The sequence below is a fragment of the Populus euphratica genome, unplaced genomic scaffold (assembly GCF_000495115.2).
Source record: "Populus euphratica unplaced genomic scaffold, PopEup_1.0 scaffold246.1, whole genome shotgun sequence".
Lineage (NCBI taxonomy): Eukaryota > Viridiplantae > Streptophyta > Magnoliopsida > Malpighiales > Salicaceae > Populus > Populus euphratica.
In genome coordinates, this window is record NW_011500126.1 from 40,885 (window position 1) to 63,915 (window position 23,031).

A 23,031-nucleotide genomic window follows, 5' to 3' on the forward strand; every position below is an offset into this window, starting at 1 on the left:
CTTGATATGTTCAATTACTAAAGAAAATAAAGAGCTTCAGATCTTCCCTTCGGAAACTTTCCAAGTTGCCATAGCGCGTTGCTCATCTTCATCACGCCCTGCTTGTACCTAGAATACTAAAGTAGAATGATTCAAAAGTTCTAATGAAAATTTTTGAAGCTTTTTCCTGACTGGGTTCTGAGAAATGGACTTTGTCCTCGTGGCGATATAAACCGATTGACATGACTCTGAAATGAATTATAAAAACCCTTGGTCATTGGCTGTATGCTCCTCCCTTGATGCACTGATAAGGTCTATAAATGTGCTAGTAGTTGGAGCAGCTAACCAATACTGTGCGTATCTTCAGGAAAACAACTCGACTGTTTGGAAACTTGTACTGGAACCTGAAGAATCGACGTGGCTCACCAAGGCTTGAAATTGAAAGCTGAAACCATACACCTCAGCTCCAAGCGGGAACATGAGCTGCCACTTTGTCAGCACTATGCAATTAGGATAACTATCGGTTCAGCTTCTACGTAGTGTAACATGGTTCCAGAAAATCTTCTAGCTTCCTGTCTATAAATGCCAACAGGAATCTTAGAACTACTACCAAGCATGGCCAAGAACCCTTTCTAGGTTCTATGAAATAAGTAGAACTCTTCACAACACATCTAGCTCTCCTTACAACCTAATCATGGCTTTTAGATCAACTGTAAGTGATTGCTAATTATCTGTTCATTTCTTAAAGTTATTTCCTGACTTGATTGCTACATTCTGCAGGTTTACTGGAAATGGATGACAAGTCGGTTAAGAGGAAATGCACATGCGACATCAACATCACCAGAAAGGCGGGTGCATGCAGGACCAGCAGCTGATTTTGGATATCTTGATCTTGTTGAACAGGGGAGGAAGACGTCAGTGAAGGCTGATTTCACATACACCGGCGTTAATAATTTTACAAATCTCACTGGGTTTAGCCTCCACAAAACAGCAGCTTCTGAAGCCACCAAATGTTCGTGTCATAAAGAAGTTAAGGGAAACAATTCCTGAAGTAGTGGTCCCAGATAAAGTGGTTGACGAGGGCAAGAAATTCTTTGAGAAATCCTTCTACAGGAAGGCAGCTCACGTTCAGGAGTTTGAGATTGGTATTCAGTACATGCCTAATCCCATTTGCAAAGATGTTTACGCTCACCCTCTCAAAGCAGAGACACTAAAATCTGTGGGAATAGAACCTCAGCAGCTTTGATGCATTATCCTTTACCTTTTTGTAGATTTAGGCACTTGTTTTCAATCTTTTTTACAAACTTTTTTTCCTCTTTATCTTAACAAAGCTCGAGGCGAAATTTTTGTGCTCATTGTAAATTTCACCCTAGTTAGTGATGAATGCAATGGTATGTAGATGAGGTTACTTTAATGAGCTAGCTAATATTAATTTCATTTTGAAATATTAGTTTGTTCTTAGGTTTCTAATTCTATAGGGTTAGTTTCAGATTGTTGCTATGCTCCTTGCCTTGTTTCTGGTCTGATTTTGGAGCGTTATTCTATTTGGTCACTTTTGCCAGCTGAAGGAAGGAGTCGTTTCGTTTCTAGGTTTCCAACTCCAATCTCCTGCAATTCCAATTCTTTGGAAAAAAAAGAAAATGCATCTGTTGCAGGGTATGGCTTGCATTAGCATCCTGTGAACGGTTTGGATGTATTTGGTGCAAGTGAGAAACTTTATTCATTAAATTGCTGGATCTGGATATTGTAGAACAAAAGAGCCCAAAGGACTCCTACCATGCGCTCCTGGGGGCATCCCTGTCTGCACCAACTGACCAGCTAGAGAAGTTGGAGCAATTAAGTTACTATACAGAGTTGGGGCTGGTGGGAGGGAGTCATATCCATGTCCTTTGCAATCTGATCACAAAAACTTCTTTTTAAGAGCATAGACGATTAAGGTTTATCAAGAAACAATAGGAGAGTTGAGCTTTGCTCCCCGCTAAAAAGGCCAGCCCAGTTTTCCTTTCCCTGAACAAGAAAATGTCATGTTATTACCACAGGCCTGCCTTTAAATTTACCTGGTACTGTAGTAGAACATGACGTGCCACTTCCTGAGCCTTCTACTTGATGCGGTCTCCTCTAACACTTCAACAACTGTCCCTGCAGGTTCCACACTCTGCTACGTGGCTCTAGAACTCTCTCCATCTAATCACCCTCTCCTTTTTATACCCTCGAGAACCTGAAACCTTGACCTCAGCAAGCAAGCAAACAAAGCAAAGCAAAGAATCTTGAAATATTTACCTAATCTTTGTGTTTCCCTCTTCAAGAATCCCACCCAACAATAACATGGCTTTTAGATCAATGGTGGGTGAATTATCATTTTTATTGCAATCTTTATCACCTCTAAGTGTATTTTACATGTTTGCTGAGTCCTTGACTAAATTTGTTCCTATGGTTTGCAGGGTTATTGGAAATCAATAACAAGTCGCTTAAGTGGAACAGCAACCTATGCAACCTCAACCCCGCCAAAACTGAAATCATACGCACCAACAGCTGATCAGTTTGGACATCACTATCATCAAGAAAGCAAGCATGGCAAGAAGGTGAGAGGTGACTTTGTGCCAGTTTATGTGGCAATAGGGATGATAGCTGTATCAATATCACTTGGTCTTTACACTGCCAAGCAACAAGTACTGTATGCACCTAATGTTCGCGTAAGGAAGAAGACCAGAGAGACCATACCTGAAGTGGTTGATCCAGATAAAGTGGTGGACGAAGCTGACAAGTTCATAAAGAAATCATTTTTCAGGAAAGTAGCACATGTTCAAGAGTTTGATCATAATGGACTTGAGTATTTGCCCGATCCTGTTCGTAAAGAAGTTTTTGCACATAAGCCTCGTGCTGAGACACTTAAAGATGTAGGGGTCGATCCTAAACTACAGCTTTGAGCTGCTATGGAGTACGCATCTCTTCTTTGGAAAGATGGGATTTACCCTTTTTTAGCTTAGGAGGGAGGCTCGAGGACCTCTTTGCTTAATCAGCCAGTGTGATTGTAAATAGTAGTTTTCCTGGAGTCCAATTAGTCCAATGTTAATTTTCCTGGAGTGAATTGCCTGAATGTGATTTACAAAATCGAGTGATTTGCTTAACACATAACTGATTTAATTTATACAGGAATATTAATTTCAAAATAATTTATTACCCATATCCTTCTGCAAAATAAAACTAAATAAAATATTTAAATGTTGAATAAGAAATAGTATTTGAATAATAGGCTCATATGAACACCCCAAAATAAGCCTTTTCATTCTTGTTAAGTATTGAGTATCACTATGATAAAAACTTGATTTGTGGATATTTTATAATATGAAGATATGAAGTTCAACTTATTCAAAATCAAATTATTCCAAACAATTTATAAATGGAGATATTAAATTAAAAGGAAGATGTATTTCGTAACCCATCAAATAAATGTGAAGCACATTTATGACAATTTAACCTCTTGCATCCAATCGCTGAAAACCCATATAATATTGTTCTTGGAGGATAAGCCAGTGATTAGTGAGTCTAGCTAAGGCAAAGTGGCACATTGCCTAATTTCAAAACAATCCCTTAATTTCTAATTAAATGCAATTAGAGATTATATACCTAATTCACATACATTGATATCTCACTGAATAAATATTGTAATAACTCGTTTTATACAGTGATGATTAATGATCTGCATATCAACTTTGAGAGCATACCATGGTGGCACGAAGATGGCTTATCCCCGGGACAAGGCAATTGACTCTTGTGAGCATGGCAGCAGGCGTCCATTTTCACGAGTCAATGAAAGAGGGAACGAGAGACTGAAGGCTGTGTTTTTTTTTTTTGTTGAAAAATAATTTTTTAAATTTTTTTGTGTTTGTTTATTATTAGAAAAGTTGGTTAATGAGAAATACTTTCCAATAAAAGAAAAATTTAGCTTGGTTTTAAAGAAAGTGTTTTCCTGAAAAATTTGAACGAAAAACACTTTCTGAAAGTTGTGAAAAATTTAAAAATATCATACTATTTGCTGATTATATCAAATTTGATCCTTAAACTTTTAATTGCTATATATATTTTATTTTGAATATTTATTTTTCAATTTTATTTCTTAAAATTTAATTTTATATTAACTTTGGTTCTCATTTTTATAATTGTTATTTGTCTTTTTTTTTATTTTTTTATTAAAAATTTTTATCTATCAAATTTGATTCTCATTCTTTTGATTGTTATTTATTTTATTTGAAATAATTTATGAAATGTTAATTGTTATTATTTTAATTTCTTCATCTTTTATTTTTTATTTTTTTAGATTTGATCTCTATTATTTTGATTATTATTTATTTTATTTGAGATAATTTATGAAATTATATATATTTTTTAATTTTATTCTGATTCAATTTTTTAATTTATAAGATTTGTTCTTTATTATTTTAAAAAAAATAAAACATTAACAAGTTATTTTACAGTTTATTTTATATGACATAACTAAATACTAGATAATATTTTCTAACTTATTTTTCATTACACTACTGCATATAAAAAATAATTTATTTTTTTAAAATTTATTTTTTCTAAATTTATTTTATAAAAAATACTACTTTCCAAGCAAACAAATAATACAAATATTACAAGGAATAAAATAGTGGAATATAAATTGACGTGAGATTCAAGACTCAAGTTCTTTGTTACCTTTAGTCCGGAGAAATGATACGCTAAATCTTCTGAGTTTTAAAAGAAAAGGTTGGTTTTAGTGCTTTGCTAGTCACACATAGTAGCTCTTCCATTTTTGAAGGATAAAGGAGATGGGACTAAAGATTTCAAAATGTAAGGGTTCATATTATCTTTTAGCACAGCTAGGCTGGTGCGATATATATTACTTTATATTTCAGCACCTAGATTATGTAAGCAAGGAAGAATTTGTAGGCATCATTACATTTGTTTGCCCCATTCCTATCAATGTTTACGTTCCATTCATAGTTTGGTTCGGGGACTGCTGGACAGATTCCATTAGGCTATGGGAAGATCAGATGCTTGAGCAAGTCAATTTAAAACCAGAATGGATTTCCATGATGTTCTTCAAATCATGATAATGCGCATTTCCATGATGTTCTTCAAATCATGATAATGCGCATTTCGGGGATAGATTCCATTTATTCTTTCAACTGTGGATTCCGAGTCTAGAAATCCATGGGGTTAGGTTTCTAGTGGCCCTTTGTCGTTTCCAGATTTTACAGCAAGATGTGTGTCTTATTAAAGATGAATTTTAGTATCCATCAAGGTAGAATCCCCACTAATCCTTCACTTTCACTTGACCTTTAAAGTATGGACTGAGTCAAATATTTAATATCCAATACCCATATTTTTCTCCAAAAAGTTGGCATCCATGTTGCTTTGCCAGCAGCTTTCGAGAAAACCAGCCGTACAAAATATCTTTACAGTGGAGAATGGACAGTAAAATGCATATCTCTGTTTGGTTTTGGTTCTTACTAAGATTTGATTATGGACATGAGAGTTAATGTATTGGTTATACAAAGATTCGACGAGAATTTTAACAGCAAGTGGGCAAACCAGTCTATATAGACTCCTTGAAGGTTCATATTTTAGTATAGCCAATGAAGAAGGCTGGATTTCATGGATATTAATCAAATGGTTGGAGAAGCTTTCAAGGGAGATAGAAAGCTTAGCCCCCAATGGCCAATGGCATGACTGGAAATTAGGTTTCAACTTGCTTTCTCTCATAAGATAATTCTTGCAGACTTAAGAGCTTATATGTTAAGGGAAGAGCAGATATAAAGAGCCTGCAGTTCCAAACATAAAGTCTTTGCAAATTCCGCTCGGGAATCTCTTAGCTCGGAGCAGAATTTTATGAGCAATTCCACAAGTAAATTTAGTTTTTGTACGGTGCAAACTGATTCACCTCACAAATGGATGGCTACAATTTATTAAGATCTTAGAGATTCAAATATCAATTACTCATGGATGGAAGACCATATCTAGACTTTCTAGCTCTTCCCTTCCATGGACTGGATGTATATATGGATGGTGAGAGAGCAGCAGTGGAGCCATGACGTACATATACTATATGCCTAAACACCATGCATTTTTATGCTAGTTTAGTTTTCGTGCCAGTGCTCCATCTCTCCAAAGGGTCATTTCCATGGAAACTTCGCAAATAATCTAGGTAATCATATGCTAATCGAATGTTTACCTATTCTTTATCCCACTATAATTTCCTTTCTGACATTTTAAGGGAAACATTTATAATTTTTTCCATATTCATATAGTTGTATAATGAATGTTTTGCACCTATGGCCTGGTGCAACATAGGCGTAAGAACTCATGAACCGCTCTTGTGATGCAGAGTACTTGTCCCACGAAAACGAAGGGGTCACTCGCCAGTGGCTGCTAATATTCAGAATCCCATTGAAATTTACATGTAAAGAATCGTGTGTTTAAGCATCACTTTTGTCGCACAAGTCTGGAAATTGAAATTCTAGTATGAACAAATCAGGAATCGCTGTGGATATTAATTCCCTGGCCAAGACCCTTTTTTTCACAATGTAATTGTCCTAACCTCCGTATGTCCATTAACAACAAAATTCTCATCACTAACAGCTATCATGACCAACTTTGATGGGGTCGTCAAGCAGATTTAGCTCTCGCGTTAAACTCGAAGAAGTAGTATATTTGTTCTTGAGCCAGGAATTGTTTTCCCTACCTAGTTACCTACACGGAACTGTTCTTGTAGCCATTATGGTGATCAAATGTCATCACCATTTGGAAGGGGCGCTGTGTGATACGTTTCTTGGATGGTTATTTTTCGATAACTTCCCTGTGATTAATGAATTTTTGAAACAAACTTAAGGCCACAAGAACAAGGTCTTGTGGCCTGTAGACTCATTGAAATTGCTGGCAAGATTCTTGTCCTTCTTTCTTGGACTTGAGCTAAATTAAGCCTAACCAGCACCTGAACTAATATTCTCTTCCGTATCAAGGAAGGAGATCTAAAAAATGTGCTATCTAAAAAAATCTCTTTTTTCTTCCCATTAATTCATTGGAAAATTACATGAGATTTCTGAAGTCTCAATTTGTCTTTTGCTCAACATGGATAAGATGAAATAAATTAATGGCAAGTAGCACAGCGTACTCTGTATAAATGGTGCCTATGATTCCCTCTGACCAGCACACTCCATGGCTCTCTATTCATGAGAATGTTGGGAATCCAACTTTTTCTGAACTCTCTCCCTCAACTGCTATTCTAGAGCTTCCTGAGCTAACCCTCGTCAGGTGTTTCTGTGTAGCAGTCGAGGTGGGAGGCTCAGAAAATGTTGGCTTCTTAGCTTTTCATCAAAGGAGGCTGTTTTCATTAGGTAACGAAGGCAAGCACTGGTTCTGATCGCCACAATGACATATATCAAGTATGTTTAGCAGCTGACACCATATAAATCTCACTCTCACCATTTCTTTGTCCGATTACATTGCATCACATTCTTTTCTAGCACTAGACAATGCCTTGAATCTTGCTGCTGTTCTGCATTCTGTAAGCAATGTCATTGGATTTCCCTTGAAAAATCCAACACAAAGGGGATGAAAAGAAGTTAAGGTTGAGTCTACCAACTCTACAGTCTATAATTTCATTTCTATTCTCAGCTGTTATTGTTGTTGCTTTTAATGATTAACTCTTTTACATTTAGAAACAGTTAAGCTCGACCATGATTCTCTTATGAAGTTTCCATGGCTAGTTGCTCAAGAACTAATCTGTTGAAAGCGTTACAATTTTTTATTTTTATTTTTATTTTTATTTTTATTTTTTCACTTGGAATAGAAAGAGCGGAAGGGAAAATGGCTTCTGCACTGTGTACAAATGGCCCAGAAACCCTTCTCATCAACACATTAATTCTTTGATTCTGATGTTGGAGATTCTATTGGAAGCCTAAAAAAGCTAAGTGAAAGCTTTTAACTTTTTGCATGTATTGATGAGCTGTGGTAGAAGATAAACATATATAAATAAAAGGATCAAAAACCTTTTTTATTAAAAAAATAAAAATTTATAAATAAAAACAAATAACAACTATCGTTCAAATATTCATTAATATTATATTTAGTATTGAGTCTAATTATATTTTTAAATTTTTTCTAGTTTTAATTTTTTTTATTTTTATGTGTTAATATTAAAACTAAAATTTAATAAATAAATAATATTTTAATATATTTAGAAAAAATATTTTAATAAATAACAAAAAGAAGTTAAATAACCCTAAAAGCTAACAAAGCAAATGGGCCGAAGGCAATGGATCTACACACCAAATTGGTTTGACCAAGTCAAGCCCATCTCTGAAAAATCACCGATTTCCTCCTTCCATATTCCAGAAAAGGCCGTCATTTAGCAAAATTGCTGGTGGTTACACGTGGCGATAAATCATTGGTCGAATTCACGTGGCGCGTACTTTCATTGGCTAAACCAAAGGAATGACGAGCATCTTCAGATCCAAAATCTCACACTATATGTTTTCATCCTCTCTCAGTAACATAAAGGAAGTACATCTGATCGAGCCTCTTCTCTCTCAGTTGATCTAGTGTTAGATCGGAAAAGATTGAATAATCATTAGAGTTAGGTTTCTTGAGAGGACGAAGGAGAAAATGAGAGAAGCGAAACGTATCACTCTCCGATTGGCGATTGTGTTGTTGTTAGCTTTCGTTTCTTTCAATCAGCTCTTCGCTGACGATGACACGGTAATTATTGTCGATTAGCTTAATCACCTTCTCTTAAGCTGTAAATTAATCATTAATGTGTGTGTTTGTTTATGGATATCTGATGATTTTTTTTTTAATCTTTTGTGTGTGTAGATCTTTTATGAGACGTTTGACAAGTCTTTCAGTGGAAGATGGATTGTTTCAGAGAAAGAAGACTATAAGGGTAAAAAGAACTAAGTGATTTACTTTTTAGTTTATTTTGGATCTGAAGTGTGTAATTTGATTTCTTTTGTTTTATTTTATTTGTGTGGTTATTGTGGATTTTTTTTTTCAAATTTTGTTTTTAATTGTAATTATGAGCGTGTGAAAGCTGATTTTTTTCTTTTTTTACCCATTTGTTACTATACTTTTTTAGATGATCAATTATAAATAATAATGAATAGCCTGCTTTAATTAATTTCAATTATTTAACCGAATTTATTTCTGTGATTTTGCTTTTCTTAGGCACGATGTTTAATATTGGTAAAATATATTTTAAAAGGAAAATAAAAATCTTTGATCATAGCTGTTTGTAATTACTATTTTGAGAGATCAATCTATCATCGGACTAGACCCATTTGTTTTGCTGGTTGTTCACTGTGTTTTGGGTTTTTTTAGGGGAGTGGAAGCATGAAAAGAGTGAGGGACATGATGATTATGGACTTCTTGTGAGTGAACCGGCTAAGAAGTACGCCATTGTGAAGGAACTCGATGAGCCTGTGAGTCTTAAGGATGGAATTGTCCTCCAGTTTGAGACTCGCCTTCAGAATGGGCTTGAATGTGGTGGTGCGTATTTGAAATATCTCCGACCACAGGATGCTGGGTGGGTGCCCAAGGGGTTTGACAGTGAGTCTCCTTATTCGATTATGTTTGGACCTGACAAATGTGGTACCACAAACAAGGTTCATTTTATCTTGAAGCATAAAAACCCAAAGAGTGGGGAGTATGTTGAGCATCACCTCAAGTTCCCACCTTCCGTTCCACACGACAAGCTTACTCATGTGTACACGGCCATCTTGAAATCTGACAATGAGTTGCAAATTCTGGTTGATGGAGAGGAGAAGAAGAAGGCAAACTTCCTCGCATCTGATGATTTTGAGCCCCCACTTGTCCCTGCCAAGACAATTCCTGATCCAGATGATGTGAAACCTGAGGATTGGGATGAGAGAGCAAAAATTCCTGATCCTGAGGCAGCGAAGCCAGAGGACTGGGACGAGGATGCACCTCTTGAAATTGTAGATGAGGATGCTGTGAAACCTGAAGGATGGTTGGATGATGAGCCTGAGGAGATTGATGATCCTGAAGCTACAAAACCAGAAGATTGGGATGAAGAGGAGGATGGTGAATGGGAGGCACCCAAGACTGATAACCCAAAGTGTGAGGAAGCCCCTGGTTGTGGTGAATGGAAGAAACCAATGAAGAGAAATCCAGCATACAAGGGAAAATGGCATGCTCCACTTATTGACAACCCCAACTACAAGGGTATTTGGAAGCCTCGGGATATTCCAAACCCCAACTACTTTGAGCTTGACCAGCCTGACTTCGAGCCCATTGCTGCTGTTGGTATTGAGATCTGGACAATGCAGGATGGCATATTGTTTGACAATATCTTGGTTGCAAAGGATGAGAAGGCAGCAGCTTCAATTAGGGATACAACATGGAAGCCAAAGTTTGATGCTGAGAAGGAGAAACAGAAGGCTGAGGAAGCAGCTACTGGCACTGATGGTCTTGCTGGCTTCCAGGTAATGCGCCATGCAGTCTTTGCTTTTATTTGCTGTTTTTATTGATTGCTATGTTGGGATCATAATCTAAGCCATCATTTTAATTCTGCAGAAGAAGGTGTTCGAACTCCTATACCAGGCTGCTGAGCTTTCTTTCCTAAGCAAGCACAAGGACAAAATTATTGTAAGTTAAATACTTAACCTGGTTACATGCTGTCTAAAGTTAGTGGGCCATTCATGAATTTGTCCTCAATTATGCAATTTCCATGCAGGAACTCATCGAGAAGGCAGAGAAACAACCGAACATCACAATTGGTGTCCTTGTCTCCGTTGTGGTGGTGATCCTTACTCTTTTCTGCAGGATAATTTTTGGTGGAAAGAAGGTGAGTCCTGAAACCTCAGTCAACCCTCTTATTTTTCTCACTTTAGCAGCTTCTTTCTCTGGAGATTGATCGGAGACTGATGTTTATGTCATTGTGTTTGTAGGCTAAGGTGGAGAAGAAACCTGAGCCAGTTGCGGAGACATCCAACAAGGAAGGAAGCAGCAGCAGCAGCGATGAGAAGAAAGAAGAGACTGAGGCCGAGAATGAAGCTACTGCTCCTGCTCGTAGGAGGCAATCGAGGCGTGAGAACTGAGAGATGAGATCTGAGGGCAGAGAATGCTTAACAATATTCACTTTTTGTAGAACTTGAGCTTAGTTGTTTTTTATTTTTCTGGATGCGTGCATGGCTATATTTGATCAAAAACACGGGAGATGTATCAGAGTGTAAATCACTCCATATGTCAGGCTTTGAACAGACTGGCAGTCGCCTTCCCAAGCTTTAGCTCTTTTCCTGTTTTATTATAGCTTTGGTATCCAATACAATACGTCCTCGTGCCATAGCCGTCTGCTATTTGATTGATACTTGGTTTTGCAGTGCAAGTCATGGCGGTCCCCGATCTGATGTTTGGTTTTGGTAGCGTCCTTAAGTAGGATCTAGGGCTTGGTACTCTCCTGGAGATGAGCTGACAAATCTGCACCAAATATAATATATTTTATATTAAAGTTTATGATTCAAGAGTTTAGAAGAAACAGATTTGAATCAGATGTTAGATCAATGATTGGCTGCCTCCGTTATTGCATTTATGTCATCATCATTACCGTCCTTTTTCTCATGTTTTATCCTCTCCGCCATAAAAGACGCAATAAAAACGTCCTAGGATTTCGTAGGGGTGGAGTATCTGGAAGTGGCTCTGGCTACGAGAATTGCTCCCGTAATTTTCCTGTTCTTCATATCTGTAGATTCTGCACTGCATATTAAAAGGAGCAGCTCGAGGTTTGGCTCTGGAGGTCCTCTCTAGTTCGCGTCACAAGAGTCTCCAAAAGGTTTGGTAAGGTTGCAAAAACGGGCTGTTCTCAACATTGGATTCCGATATTATTATGCAATTATTTTTACATATTTCAGGGGTAAAGATCTTGCGAAGCCGAAACCTGCCCGCACCTGCATGATTTAGAAAAGAAATACTCAAAATTTACTTGCTTCAACTTTAATTGAACATTGAGCGTAAATTGTGATTAGTTTTCAAGTGTGGATTGTTTGGATGCTCATTATGTGGGCAAGGATTCGAGGAGTAACTCAGGTGATTAAGCTCCATGTATTTTCATGCGCTTGGTATTAATGCATTGTAAGAACCATACCTCTTTTACAATGGCCACTAGTTGAAAGAAGCACTACTATAGATTGTGTTTGAAATTCAGGACATGGGCAAAAGAATTTGGAAAACCCCTTTTGAAGGATGGGTGGGCTAATTAAAAAGAAAAGGCTAAAAGACATGAGAGTTTTATCGTTAGCTCCACAGTTTTATTATGGATTAGTGTGGTAAAATTATTTTTTTATTTTTGGGTTTGTTGTTTTTTTTTATTAGTCACTCAGGATGTGTTTTTTTATATAAAATAAAAATATTTTTTTACCCCAAAGTTAAAACATTTATTATTATTGACTAAAAGTTTTATTGGCTTTCCACAAGCTTCTTAGCAGTAAAAATATTTTTATGCCCCTAAGATAAAAAATTAGTTGAGTTGCTAGGCAAGGGGTTTATGATTTTTCTATTATCCATGTATAGTGAAAGCACCCTTTTATCTTTTAAAAAGACAAAAAAAAAAAATTGCTATTGAGGGTATTTTAGTATTTTTCATGTTTTATTTTTAATTTTTTTATTTAGAAATCTATTGGCGCGTATTCCAAATGGATAAATGAGTGGGTGACTTTTAAGTTATTCAGGTAGCATATGTGATATCATCTGCTGCTAGCCAACTCTGATTATTCATCATCTCATTGAATGTGCAATCATCTTCTCCTCCATATGATATGAAATGCGTAAACGTGCTGTGGTTGTTTGTTTTTTTTTTCTCTCTTTTATAAAACTTAAAATACATTATTATCCTCTTTGTTATTTAATTTTTAATTTTTATTTTTATTCTTTTAATTTTTTATTTATTTTACAGAGATATGTTTTTCAATTTAGTCATTCAATTACAATTTCTTTTATGTTTTGTTTTTCATTTTAGTCTTTATTTTTTTATTTTTTTATATTATTTTTATTTATTTTATAGTTTCAGTTCTTATTCTTTTAATTTTTTATTTTAATCTTATTTTTTTATAAATATTGTGTTTTTTAATTTAATCTTTCAATTCTAATGTGTGTGTGTGATGTTTTTTATTCGGTCTTTTTTTATATTTTTGATTTTTTTTCCTTATTTTTTTTGTTAAAATTTTAATAGTTTCTAATTTTATCCTTCAAATCAAATTTATAATTTTTTAAAATAATAATAATTTTTTTTTCAATTTGGTTCCTTTTCTTTTGATTTTTTTATTTTTTTCTGTGATTTTTAATTTTATTTTTCAAGTTTATGATTTTTTTCAATAATAATAATAATAATAGTTTATGCTTTTTTATTTATTGTCTTATTACTTTTTTTCTAATGAAGGTTTCTCTTATATATTTTATTATTAGAAATCCAAGCCAAACAAATATCCAAAATAAAAAATTTTAAAAATTATATTTTTGCTCGGGTATATAACATTGCAAAACGATTCTCACACTCTTGATTAAAAAAAAACCCCTTAAGTTTTTAAAAACATCAGCATGGGTAAATGAACAAGTAAATATCGTGCCTGGCTCAGTTTCAAGCTAAATCCAATCTCACTTTTCAAAATATTAATTTAAACCCACATAAAATGCTGTTCAAGCTGAAACCTAGAATGACATCAAACAATTTGGCATCTCCATGAGCAGCACCCAAACATGGACTTGGTGATCAGCTATTGTTGTACGAATCCAGGCAGATGAACACCATGCTAAGACGCAGCAAATGTTGATCAGAGTTTGGGCTTTTCCCAAAACATGCCGAGGGTATTTATTTCTCTCTTATTAAATAAAAAATTTCTCCTGGAATATTTTTATCATCCAGTATGCAGCATCCAAAAAACTAGGCTTCAAGAAGCAAGAACAAAAGGGATTCCAAGGAAAACAAGACAAGGATGAATGCAGAACTACTCATTATACTGGACAATTTACCAGCCAAGTGTATTGCAGTGGTTTCCCTCAAATAGCTTGTTAAACCATACACTTGAACTGGAGGCTTCACAGAAACGGAAGAATGCATATATCTTCCCAGCTTCTTCCTGATATCACACATATAGGCACCCATTCAGTCACAAAAATGGAACGGTGCCAACACCGGAAAGGAATTAGGTTAAGAAGTCACGAGTTGTGGAGCTTGCTTGATGAAACTGGCTACGATTCATATAAAACTCTACAAGGTCCACCTGGCTGATGAATGCATGAAATGCTTAAACAATACTAAGTGCAAAACTTCAGTGATAATGAGTCCAAAAGAAAACACTACTGATACATTATCAACTTTGTTGAATAATTGTTTATAATGCTGCGCATCACTACTGAGTGTAGTTCACCTTATTAAGACGTGTAAAAAAAATTGTTTCCTCTGCTACGACGAAAATTTTAGAACAAATAAAAAGGAAAGGAAGACAAAACTTGAGTTCCAGCTGAAACATCTCTGCATTCTCTTCTACACCAGATAAAACAAGCCTACAAACTAAAAACTCATCTTAGGCCGGTTGGGTTCTTTTGATCTTAATTTACCTGGAGTGAACAAGTTAAAATCATCGACGGCCACCAGCCTTCTTAGCAGGAAGGACCACATCCTCGTCATCTGACTCGATATCTCCATGCACCCACAGCCCACGCCTATCAGACCTGGCTTCATCCTGGAATTTTTCCAAATTATCTAGGGCTACCTTTCTTTCCATAGAGTCCCACTTCTTCTTCTTTTCTATCCTGGCAAGCCCTTCCTGAAATATCCATGAAGTAAACTTAGCCAACAGAAAAGGTGAGAAAAAGAAAAGGTACTAAATTCTTGTCAAGTTTCATAATGCATGTTTTGTTGTCAACAATATATTTTATGCTTTTTCAACAACCGGATGAAACTGAACTAAAATACTATCAAACTATTCGTATTTCATTCTCAAACAATCATGCAATCCCTTTATGGATACAGAATAATGTCAGTTATGGAACCTTCAGTAACCAATAATAACAGAGATTCATCCAATGACAAGGCGATTAATTTTCCTGAAGTGTAAGGGAACCTGTGCTCCCAAAACACAAGGCCTGCTTTTCTCATCTGGTTTAACATTCAAACAATCATCCTCAAAGAAGATGAAAAACATTACTCATACCTGAACTAAAGAAGCATTTAAGCTAATTTCTGAATCAACAGCAACCAGAGTTACAATAAGAACTGGTCCAGTTCCCTGGCCTTTAACTCTCCCTGCAGAAGTATCCCTTTCTTCTACCTTTGCCCTAAATTCTTTTGAACTGTTTAATGTGTTCTCACTAAAATACTGGGCTGCTTCTGGACCACAATCCTCCTCCAAGCTTGGAACCTTAATGTACGCTAAGCTGCACAACTGAGCAAGACCAGATGCAGCTGACACTGATGGATCAAGAGGCCGTAAATGACTGTAGGGAACCTCCTCTTGATTCCCGTAATCAATGTAGAACACCTCAAACTTGTCCTTGGGTGACTCAACAGCTCCACGAGGTGCATTCACAATCTTCACAAGTCAAAACAGGAAAGTTTAGCTTACTAACAAGCATAGCGATGATACGGATCCAACAGTCTTAACAACAAAGACAGAAAAAAGAAGGCAAGTGGTGAAAGAATAATATCTACAGAACAGGAGAGGAAAATTATATTGATGAAACCAAACTGTGAAGGTTAAGATTTAAGCTTTGAGTAGATGGAGATTGAAACCAAGTAGGAAGCTAATTCTCACCATTGCTCGGTTCCATGAATTATCTGCACTAAACTGAGCAAGCACAATGTCACCCCTCTTGGGGTTAAAAGCACCAATTACAGGAGCTTCTTGGAGACTGAGGGATGCAAGTTGCTGCTGAATAGAGGCTATTTTCTGGTCCCCAACTGTCTGGACATAGAACCTACCACCATCCAAGACTTCTGTAACCACCACCTGAAAATAGATAATTAAGTAGAAAAAAATCAGAAGCTGTTTTCTAAAATATGACAAAAAGTTTCATCCAATCATATGTCCACCACCTTGAGCACTTCTTTCTGTTTGCTTTCAACAGCTGGACCATTATTGACTTCCTCTCCTTCAACATATTTCTCCCAAATCTGTAAGGATTTTCAGTTTTTTTATCAAAAGTGCAAAGATTATCAAGAAAAGAACAGCAGATTATAGTGCATAGTCCATGCATTTTTCAATGCAACAATCAAAAGATCAATAAGACATAATAATACAACTTGCCTTCAGTTTCTGACTCTTGGCAGATTGCTCAGCCTGTTCAAGAAGGTGAGCCTCAGGGATCCTATCAGTGCCAAAGGAAGTTTGGAACTTTGCAAGGCCAGCCTCAAGAAGAGTCACTCCCATGTTAGTCCTCGACTCCCATAGCGATCCCAAGAAAGTTCCAGTTCTATCAACGGTTTCCACTTCAATCTGTGTGAAGGTATATTTATCAAAAACAAGGAAAGCAATCAAACGGCAAAGTAACAGCACTGGAGAGGGTAAAAACACTACCTCAACATCTCTCTGCATTATCTTTCGTCTCATGAGTGCAATTGCTTCTTCTGAGTAGGGCTCATCACGACCAGGGCATCTAATGCCAGAGAATGAAAAGGCAATGCTACATGTTTCCTTGGGGATTAGTAGTTTAAAACGATGACCACTAAGGACATATTCAACAACAGCAGAGATCCTCCTATTTTTGTGCATGTGTGGCAAGAATTCCCTTGCTTTCTTGGACGATGCCTATAAGAAGCACATAAAGTTTATATTTTGGACCATGCAAGGAAACAAAAGAGATTGGCTCTAGCACAATTTTTATATTTCAAACCGTGGTAAGGTCTGTAATATGTGAGACTGGGGGGTCCTTTGCAGAATGGATCCCTTTCTTTCCAGCAATAGCTCGTGATTCAGCAGCAAGAAGGGCATCATAGAAGTTTGATCTTTCCTCAAAATCTCTATGCCGAATCACAGTGCCAAAGCCACGAGAAACAACGAGCTCAGCAACATTAATCCCCGGTTGCTGGCCAGCAGCAGTCAATGGAACTGTCAAGGCTTCATCACCTTTAGAATGAGACAACAGAAAGATGGATCCAAAATCCATAACTCTTGCATCTCCAGGAACAGGGGCAGCTGTAGGTCCATCTGTCATCTTCCTAGAATATTCCATTCTCACATTCACCTGAAAAAAAAAATGATCATTATAAGTACTGAAATTCTTTTAATCACTGGAATGAAAAGGTAGGAGTAACTTCCATACTTGTCGGCCAATAAGACGTGTCCTCAGAAACTCCTTAGCATCACGGGCATAAGGAGCAGGTTTTTCATCTCTGCGAGGATTACCCATTTTTGGACACCTAATGCTTGAAAGATTGACACGTCTCTCTGCCAATGGACTGCCATAAGGCACAGAATCATCAGCCACAATAACACAATCACCACTTACAACCTCCACCACCTAACAAAAACATAAACGTCACTGAGAAGAAATCTCTACAAAATTAGAGGAATTGGAACTAAGAAGTAACGGACCAACAGCTACCTTTCCTGTAAAATTCTGGTCATGAATTGCTTTTGAATTTGTAGCAGGGGGTACATAATTAGTCCACATCCTCAAGCGGCTTTTCTTGGCTTGAAGCTCTGCAGTCTTCAGCTGCCGTTTAGCATCTTCTTCCATCATGTTGGCACTCCATTCAACAAACTTAGCCAAACCCTGTATTAGGAGAGGAGGTAGAGGGAGATTCAGAATACCCATATATCTGGAAGTACACTGAAAATCCTATTAGAAGTAGGAAAGCTTCAAACACAAAAAGACATTCTTAGAAATGAGGCAGAATCGTGGAGCTAAGAAGGCTGTCCCAAGCCAGAAGTCAGCATGCAAAGGCGGCAATTTAGCTGAAAATTCAATAGCTGAAAAGAAAGGAGTCTAAGTGGGGAATATGCAAACCATTTCCACTATACCCATTTTAATTTTCCAATCAAGCATTTAAAAATTCATGAGCAACCATTAACTTGCATCTAGCACAAGAGAAATGCACCATAAATCATTCCCATGCAACAGAAAACCCAAAGCACATAGGCTGACATTTCTTTTTAAGGTAATATAAACTACTAACAACAGCTCAAGATATACAAACTCTACAGGAATCTAACTAGAGCACAAACTACATCTTTCTTCCTTTATAAATATATGCAAGAGTTTATTTTTATCCTATGACCTTACTCTATTTCAGAATGATAGACCCCTCCACGCTCTATTTCACAATGATAGACCCCGCCACCCTGCTCAGCAAATATCAACCCTAGAACCTATTCAAGCTCCCTCAACCTTTCATTTCTAGCACTTGGCCCAATGCCTCGAGGCTGAATTCAGGAGTGGATATGTACAATTATGCATTAGATGACCGAAAGGGCTAAGGCAAACAGCAAGATGATATAAGGCAACTCTTTCATCAGTTATTTTATGAAGATTAATTATTATCAATGACTAACATAATGAAGCAACACAATTCAGCACATACATTTTCCACAAGCTCTAATGCCAGGTCCTTTGGAGATTCCCCATCGGGATAATATACTGATCCAATCAAATTGCTGAACTTGTCAACACCTTCCAGAACAATGCGAACCTATAAATCCAAATAGAATTTAGTCCATGTTTAAAAAATAGCACATAAAATTACAGCTAAAAACTTATTTACTTACATCCCTATTCAAAGTACGGAGCTCCGTAAAATGTTTGGCTTCCATCCCAAATGGGTCAGGAGCAACTTCTGGGGGTGCTGTTGAGGCTGTAAGTCTTTGTGCAGATGTTAAAGGAGCAAAAGCTCCAGAAGCATCACCATTTGTTTCATTAGAGATTGTTTCTGTTTCAGCAACAGTTTCGACTGCAGCTCTTCTACCCATTGAAGGGGCCTGATTTAATAAGTTTTAAATGTTAGGTATTTAATGAGTATTCTCTGACAACAGCAAATTAGACTGACAGGAAAACTACAACTCAGCATGTAGGAAAAATTCAAAACAGAGTGCAACAACCATACCTGGATTCCGGCAACAAACACTTGGACAAATTGAAAGTCTGGAAGCAAGTATACACGGACAGTGCTACCATCACGAACCTGCTCCACAATGCCTTGCATGGGTCTTCCCTTATTTTTAGCTAGCAGATCCATGGCATCCAAGTTACTAGGATCACCGATGGCAGAGGGGGGTAGATTTCTGATGGATGCCTCTGAGGCTCCTGGTGCCTAGGATCAGAAATACAAGGTGACAAGTCCCATAAACTTGCATTACGAAAACATGATTGAAATTCCTAAAGCAACAAATTCTCAAATTGCTAAATGATTTCTTTGAAATGGGAGTTTTTACAATTTGTGCACAGCGGGTGCGGTGTTTACAGGATAGGCAGGGTGTAACAATTATCAGCAAATAATTATTGAAGATGCTACAGATGCTGTATTTCTTTTTCTTGAGCTCACAAACATGCCCAGCTCAGCAACTTCAAAGAAATCATGCCATTAAATAATTGAATCTTAACCAATCAGATTATCTGAACAGTAACTGATTCCAAGTCACATCAAACAATGAGTAAAGCATATCTGCCTAGGAATGAAATTTCAATTTTCACTATTTGAACTCCAGTGTCAGAAAAATTCAAAATGCTGACAAGTATCAAGTAAGCATGATGTTTCCAAATGAAATTCTAAATGATCAGAAAAGAGCCATTCAGCAGCAACCAAAGAGGTAAAAAATCATCATTCAGTAGCCTCTAATCATAGCTACTTAATACTGCTTAAATTGTTTGATTACAGTAATGACATGTGTTCTGTGCCACTAATGAGTCAGAAAACAAAAACCATGAACCAGAAACTGAAATTTATAATGGGTGGGTGGGTGGGGGGGTGAGCTCACCTTACTCCATCGGCCAAGACCCTCCTGTTTAGCTTGTTCTTCAAGGCGTAGGAGGTCAGCAAGAAAAGGACTAGCTTCACCTTTTTGCTGACCCTGCTCCCTGACCTGCATATGACAGATTCAGTAAGCCCACGCACAAAAATTAGTTCAAAATCATATCAAGGTAACATGTCAAAACAAAATCGATTCACCTTTGCCCAGCCTTCAGCAACAACCAGCAATGCAACATTTTTGTCACCAAGGAACACAGAGCCAAATTCTCTTCCGATGGATGGGACAGCATAATCTACCTTGAAAGTCACTTCCTGTTAAAACAAAAGGAAGTTAAGCCACGCTATCATCCTGATTAACCAAACAATAATAATAATCCATCAAACAGATGACATATTTCAACAGCATTCACCTTTCCTATGCAGAGGTTTCGCAAATACTCTCTACTCAGCCAGGCAAACGGCTCATCAACACCACCTCTACGAGCCTAACAATCCCAGGAAAAAAAAAACAAAAAAAACAAATTCACAAAATTAAACTTCAAAAAATAGCACAAAGAATCTAATTTCCCACTCATAAAAACAAAACTTATGTAATTAACGCCAAAATACGGCATTACAATCATAAAACCTCCCGTGCACAATCTTTCTAATTATTCTATTCAAATATCATGAAAAGCACGAACTTTACCAATCTGGGGGCAATGAGAGAGGACAAAGTGATAGTCTTTTCCGGTGGCGGGCCAGGCTTATTGCTTGTCACGGCCATTATCACCAAGCTATCTCCTGAAGGAACTGCTTTCACTCTCCCTCTGTACCATCCTGTAGCCCCAGCTGTCGACGTAGCCATTCTCAACAGCTAAGATCTACATGTTACGACAATAAACAAAGTAAAAAACAATGAAATAATATTTGTTTTCTTAAAAAAGAAAATTATCCTATCCATAACTCCCATTATTTCCGTCCACAAATCATAAAAATTCAAGAATTTAGCTCAACATTAATTAATCAATTAACATGATCAAGCATTAAATATCTTCTTTAAAAAAAGAAAAAAAAACAGCTCATTCTTAATCGCCGCAATCAATCACTTAAATTATCAATATTTTTTTATTTATTAAAAAACAATCATAACAACATGCACTGATCAACAAAGAATTAAAAAAAATAAAATAAAAAAACGCAACTAAAAACAACAGATCCGTTACATTGAATTCATCAAAACTCAAAAATTTACAAAAAACCATCAATCTCTTCATAGTAACTCGATCTGTAATTCGATTTCAGAATAAATTAATTAATCACAGAAACCGCAAATTATAAGAAAAATCGATGAATTGATTAACCATTAATATCTTCCAATTGTAATTACCTCGATCTCTGTGTATGGTATTAAGAGAAAAATGCTGTTTTTATTTAAAGAGAGAATAAAAGATCCAGTGCGGGAGAGAGAAATGTTTTAGATAGAGAAAAGAGCAGAGGGAAGGGGAGAGAGTGCAGAGTATGAAACATAAAAGAGCAGAAGAGGGGAGGGAAGAGGAAGTTAGCAGTTATAATATCCTTGTTTTTTAGTTGTAATTACCATAAATGCCCTTGGAGAGATTGAATTTTAGTATAAATACGAAAAAGAAAATCTCTAGAAAGCTGGGATTGGATTCCGTATGCTTTTTTATTTCTAATTTAATGCGTTTGGCTAACCTGTTTTGGACACTGGATGACGTGGTGACATTTCCGGGCCCACCTTATTTAAGCTTGAAAATGGGGTTTTGTAAAACCTTGCTGCTGGTTTTCTACCTTAGATTTTGGACCTGGTTTTTTTCATTTGAAAGTGGTTTTTTAAAAATTAAAAAATAAATATTTTAATTTTTTTATGTTTTAATATATTAATATTAAAAATAATTTGTTTAAAAAAGAATATCTAAATATTTTTAAAAAATAACTGCAAAATCATAAACAAGACTTTAATCACATCATGATGATCGGTAGCCATTTAGTAGGATTAACTATTTTTTTCTAATAAAAAAAAAAATAGCTTATTATGATCGTGATGATCATGTATGTATGTTGTGATCTCATGATATCAATGTTTGTTATGATGAATACATTTCTGGATGATATGAAATGTTGCAGTAATTTATTATAGTAGTTTTAATTGTTTGTTGGTATTGTGATATATGATATTTTTAAAAAATATATTTTATTTAAAAATATATTAAAATAATTTTTTAGGCTTTTATATATTTTTTATATTAGTAATACTAAATAAAATATCGGTTTAATTTTTTTAAGATAAATATACTTTTATTATATATTTAAAATTATATAGAAATGCAATAGAAAACAGATATTAAATCATATAATTCTAAATTCTTGTATCGATTTTAGATAATGCAAAAATATTTTAGCATTTTTAGGGGGTAGCTAAGCAAACTATGCTAGCTCTCTATTTCCATGTGGTAGCATTTATAGAATAGATAAAGTTCAATGACAAGGAATTTGACTTTCTCGATTATTAACGTGTCGATATTGTATATGTCATATAACATCACGATGTCAACGTGCATGATAAATAAATAATATAATTATGTTGTATATTGTTGTTGGGTAAATATTTTTTATTTAGTTTATTTTTTAATAATTAAATTAGTTTAAAAAAGTCAAAATCAGGATAAAGTGACTGGTTTCAATTATTTTAAAATAAAAACCAATTATTTTTAGTTTGGATTGATTTTTTTGATTTAGCTTAATTTTTCGGTTTGATTTGATTTATATTCCGTTTAATTTTTTAATTTTAAGTTTATAAAATCAAATCAATCAATTTTTTTAAAATTTTAATTATTTTTTAATTTTCTTGATTTTTTGATTTTTTTACTAATTGTTGTAGCCGGAAGTTAATGGTTTTTAAATTAATTCATAAACAAGATCACATGACTTGAATATTTGAAGTTAATAGTTTTAGGGAAGATTAATTCTTGGCCATTCAACTCCAGTCATTTACATTAATTTTTTTTAATAGTATTTTTAAAAGTACTACGGTGCCAAGTATTTTTATATTAAAATTATTTTTTATATTTATTTTAATTTTAAATACTAGCACG

General features: G+C 35.6%; 5 protein-coding genes across 7 annotated transcripts in view; 4 read left to right on the forward strand and 1 right to left on the reverse strand.

Moving 5' to 3' along the window:
- The window catches only part of LOC105110244 (pentatricopeptide repeat-containing protein At5g61800-like), a 24,470-nt gene extending 23,056 nt beyond the window's left edge, over window positions 1-1,414 (forward strand). Inside the window, exons 2-3 of one of the 3 annotated variants that reach the window (XM_011005222.1) lie at window positions 347-691; window positions 760-1,414. The gene's annotated coding sequence lies outside the window, so the exon portion shown is untranslated. Of the gene's footprint in view, window positions 1-346 lie in introns of all 3 variants that reach the window. The other 2 variants (XM_011005220.1, XM_011005223.1) reach the window with 2 other exon arrangements.
- On the forward strand, window positions 674-1,225 carry LOC105110279 (uncharacterized). The gene is made up of 3 exons (XM_011005268.1): window positions 674-691; window positions 760-903; window positions 974-1,225. Exons 1-3 carry the CDS (start codon window positions 674-676, stop codon window positions 1,223-1,225), a joined length of 414 nt encoding a protein of 137 aa, XP_011003570.1.
- A 792-nt stretch (window positions 1,415-2,206) lies between the features above and the next one.
- Window positions 2,207-3,019, forward strand: LOC105110245 (uncharacterized). Its single transcript, XM_011005224.1, has 2 exons — window positions 2,207-2,322; window positions 2,421-3,019. Exons 1-2 carry the CDS (start codon window positions 2,305-2,307, stop codon window positions 2,904-2,906), a joined length of 504 nt encoding a protein of 167 aa, XP_011003526.1. The 5' UTR covers window positions 2,207-2,304; the 3' UTR covers window positions 2,907-3,019.
- A 5,458-nt stretch (window positions 3,020-8,477) lies between these two features.
- LOC105110246 (calnexin homolog) lies at window positions 8,478-11,345 on the forward strand. Its single transcript, XM_011005225.1, has 6 exons — window positions 8,478-8,721; window positions 8,836-8,905; window positions 9,340-10,463; window positions 10,555-10,626; window positions 10,715-10,825; window positions 10,929-11,345. Exons 1-6 carry the CDS (start codon window positions 8,629-8,631, stop codon window positions 11,076-11,078), a joined length of 1,620 nt encoding a protein of 539 aa, XP_011003527.1. The 5' UTR covers window positions 8,478-8,628; the 3' UTR covers window positions 11,079-11,345.
- A 2,961-nt stretch (window positions 11,346-14,306) lies between these two features.
- Window positions 14,307-21,432, reverse strand: LOC105110247 (staphylococcal nuclease domain-containing protein 1-like). Its single transcript, XM_011005226.1, has 17 exons — window positions 21,306-21,432; window positions 20,625-20,799; window positions 20,347-20,421; window positions 20,135-20,248; window positions 19,944-20,048; window positions 19,073-19,279; window positions 18,738-18,947; window positions 18,554-18,661; window positions 17,575-17,745; window positions 17,293-17,490; window positions 16,864-17,214; window positions 16,548-16,778; window positions 16,278-16,466; window positions 16,067-16,144; window positions 15,786-15,980; window positions 15,186-15,563; window positions 14,307-14,798 (listed from the first exon to the last, which is right to left on the reverse strand). Exons 2-17 carry the CDS (start codon window positions 20,781-20,783, stop codon window positions 14,610-14,612), a joined length of 2,958 nt encoding a protein of 985 aa, XP_011003528.1. The 5' UTR covers window positions 20,784-20,799; window positions 21,306-21,432; the 3' UTR covers window positions 14,307-14,609.
- Window positions 21,433-23,031: the final 1,599 nt, after the last annotated feature.

Coding starts and splice junctions, on each gene's coding strand:
- LOC105110279 (XM_011005268.1), top strand. Junction 904..973: donor GGAGGAAGACGTCAGTGAAG/GCTGATTTCACA, acceptor ACAAAACAGCAG/CTTCTGAAGCCACCAAATGT.
- LOC105110247 (XM_011005226.1), bottom strand. CDS start 20,783: ATGGCTACGTCGACAGCTGGGGCTACAGGATGGTACAGAGGGAGAGTG. Junction 20,249..20,346: donor GAAACCTCTGCATAGGAAAG/GTGAATGCTGTT, acceptor TTGTTTTAACAG/GAAGTGACTTTCAAGGTAGA. Junction 16,467..16,547: donor TAATGCAGAGAGATGTTGAG/GTAGTGTTTTTA, acceptor ACCTTCACACAG/ATTGAAGTGGAAACCGTTGA.
- LOC105110246 (XM_011005225.1), top strand. CDS start 8,629: ATGAGAGAAGCGAAACGTATCACTCTCCGATTGGCGATTGTGTTGTTG. Junction 10,464..10,554: donor ATGGTCTTGCTGGCTTCCAG/GTAATGCGCCAT, acceptor TTAATTCTGCAG/AAGAAGGTGTTCGAACTCCT. Junction 10,826..10,928: donor TAATTTTTGGTGGAAAGAAG/GTGAGTCCTGAA, acceptor TTGTGTTTGTAG/GCTAAGGTGGAGAAGAAACC.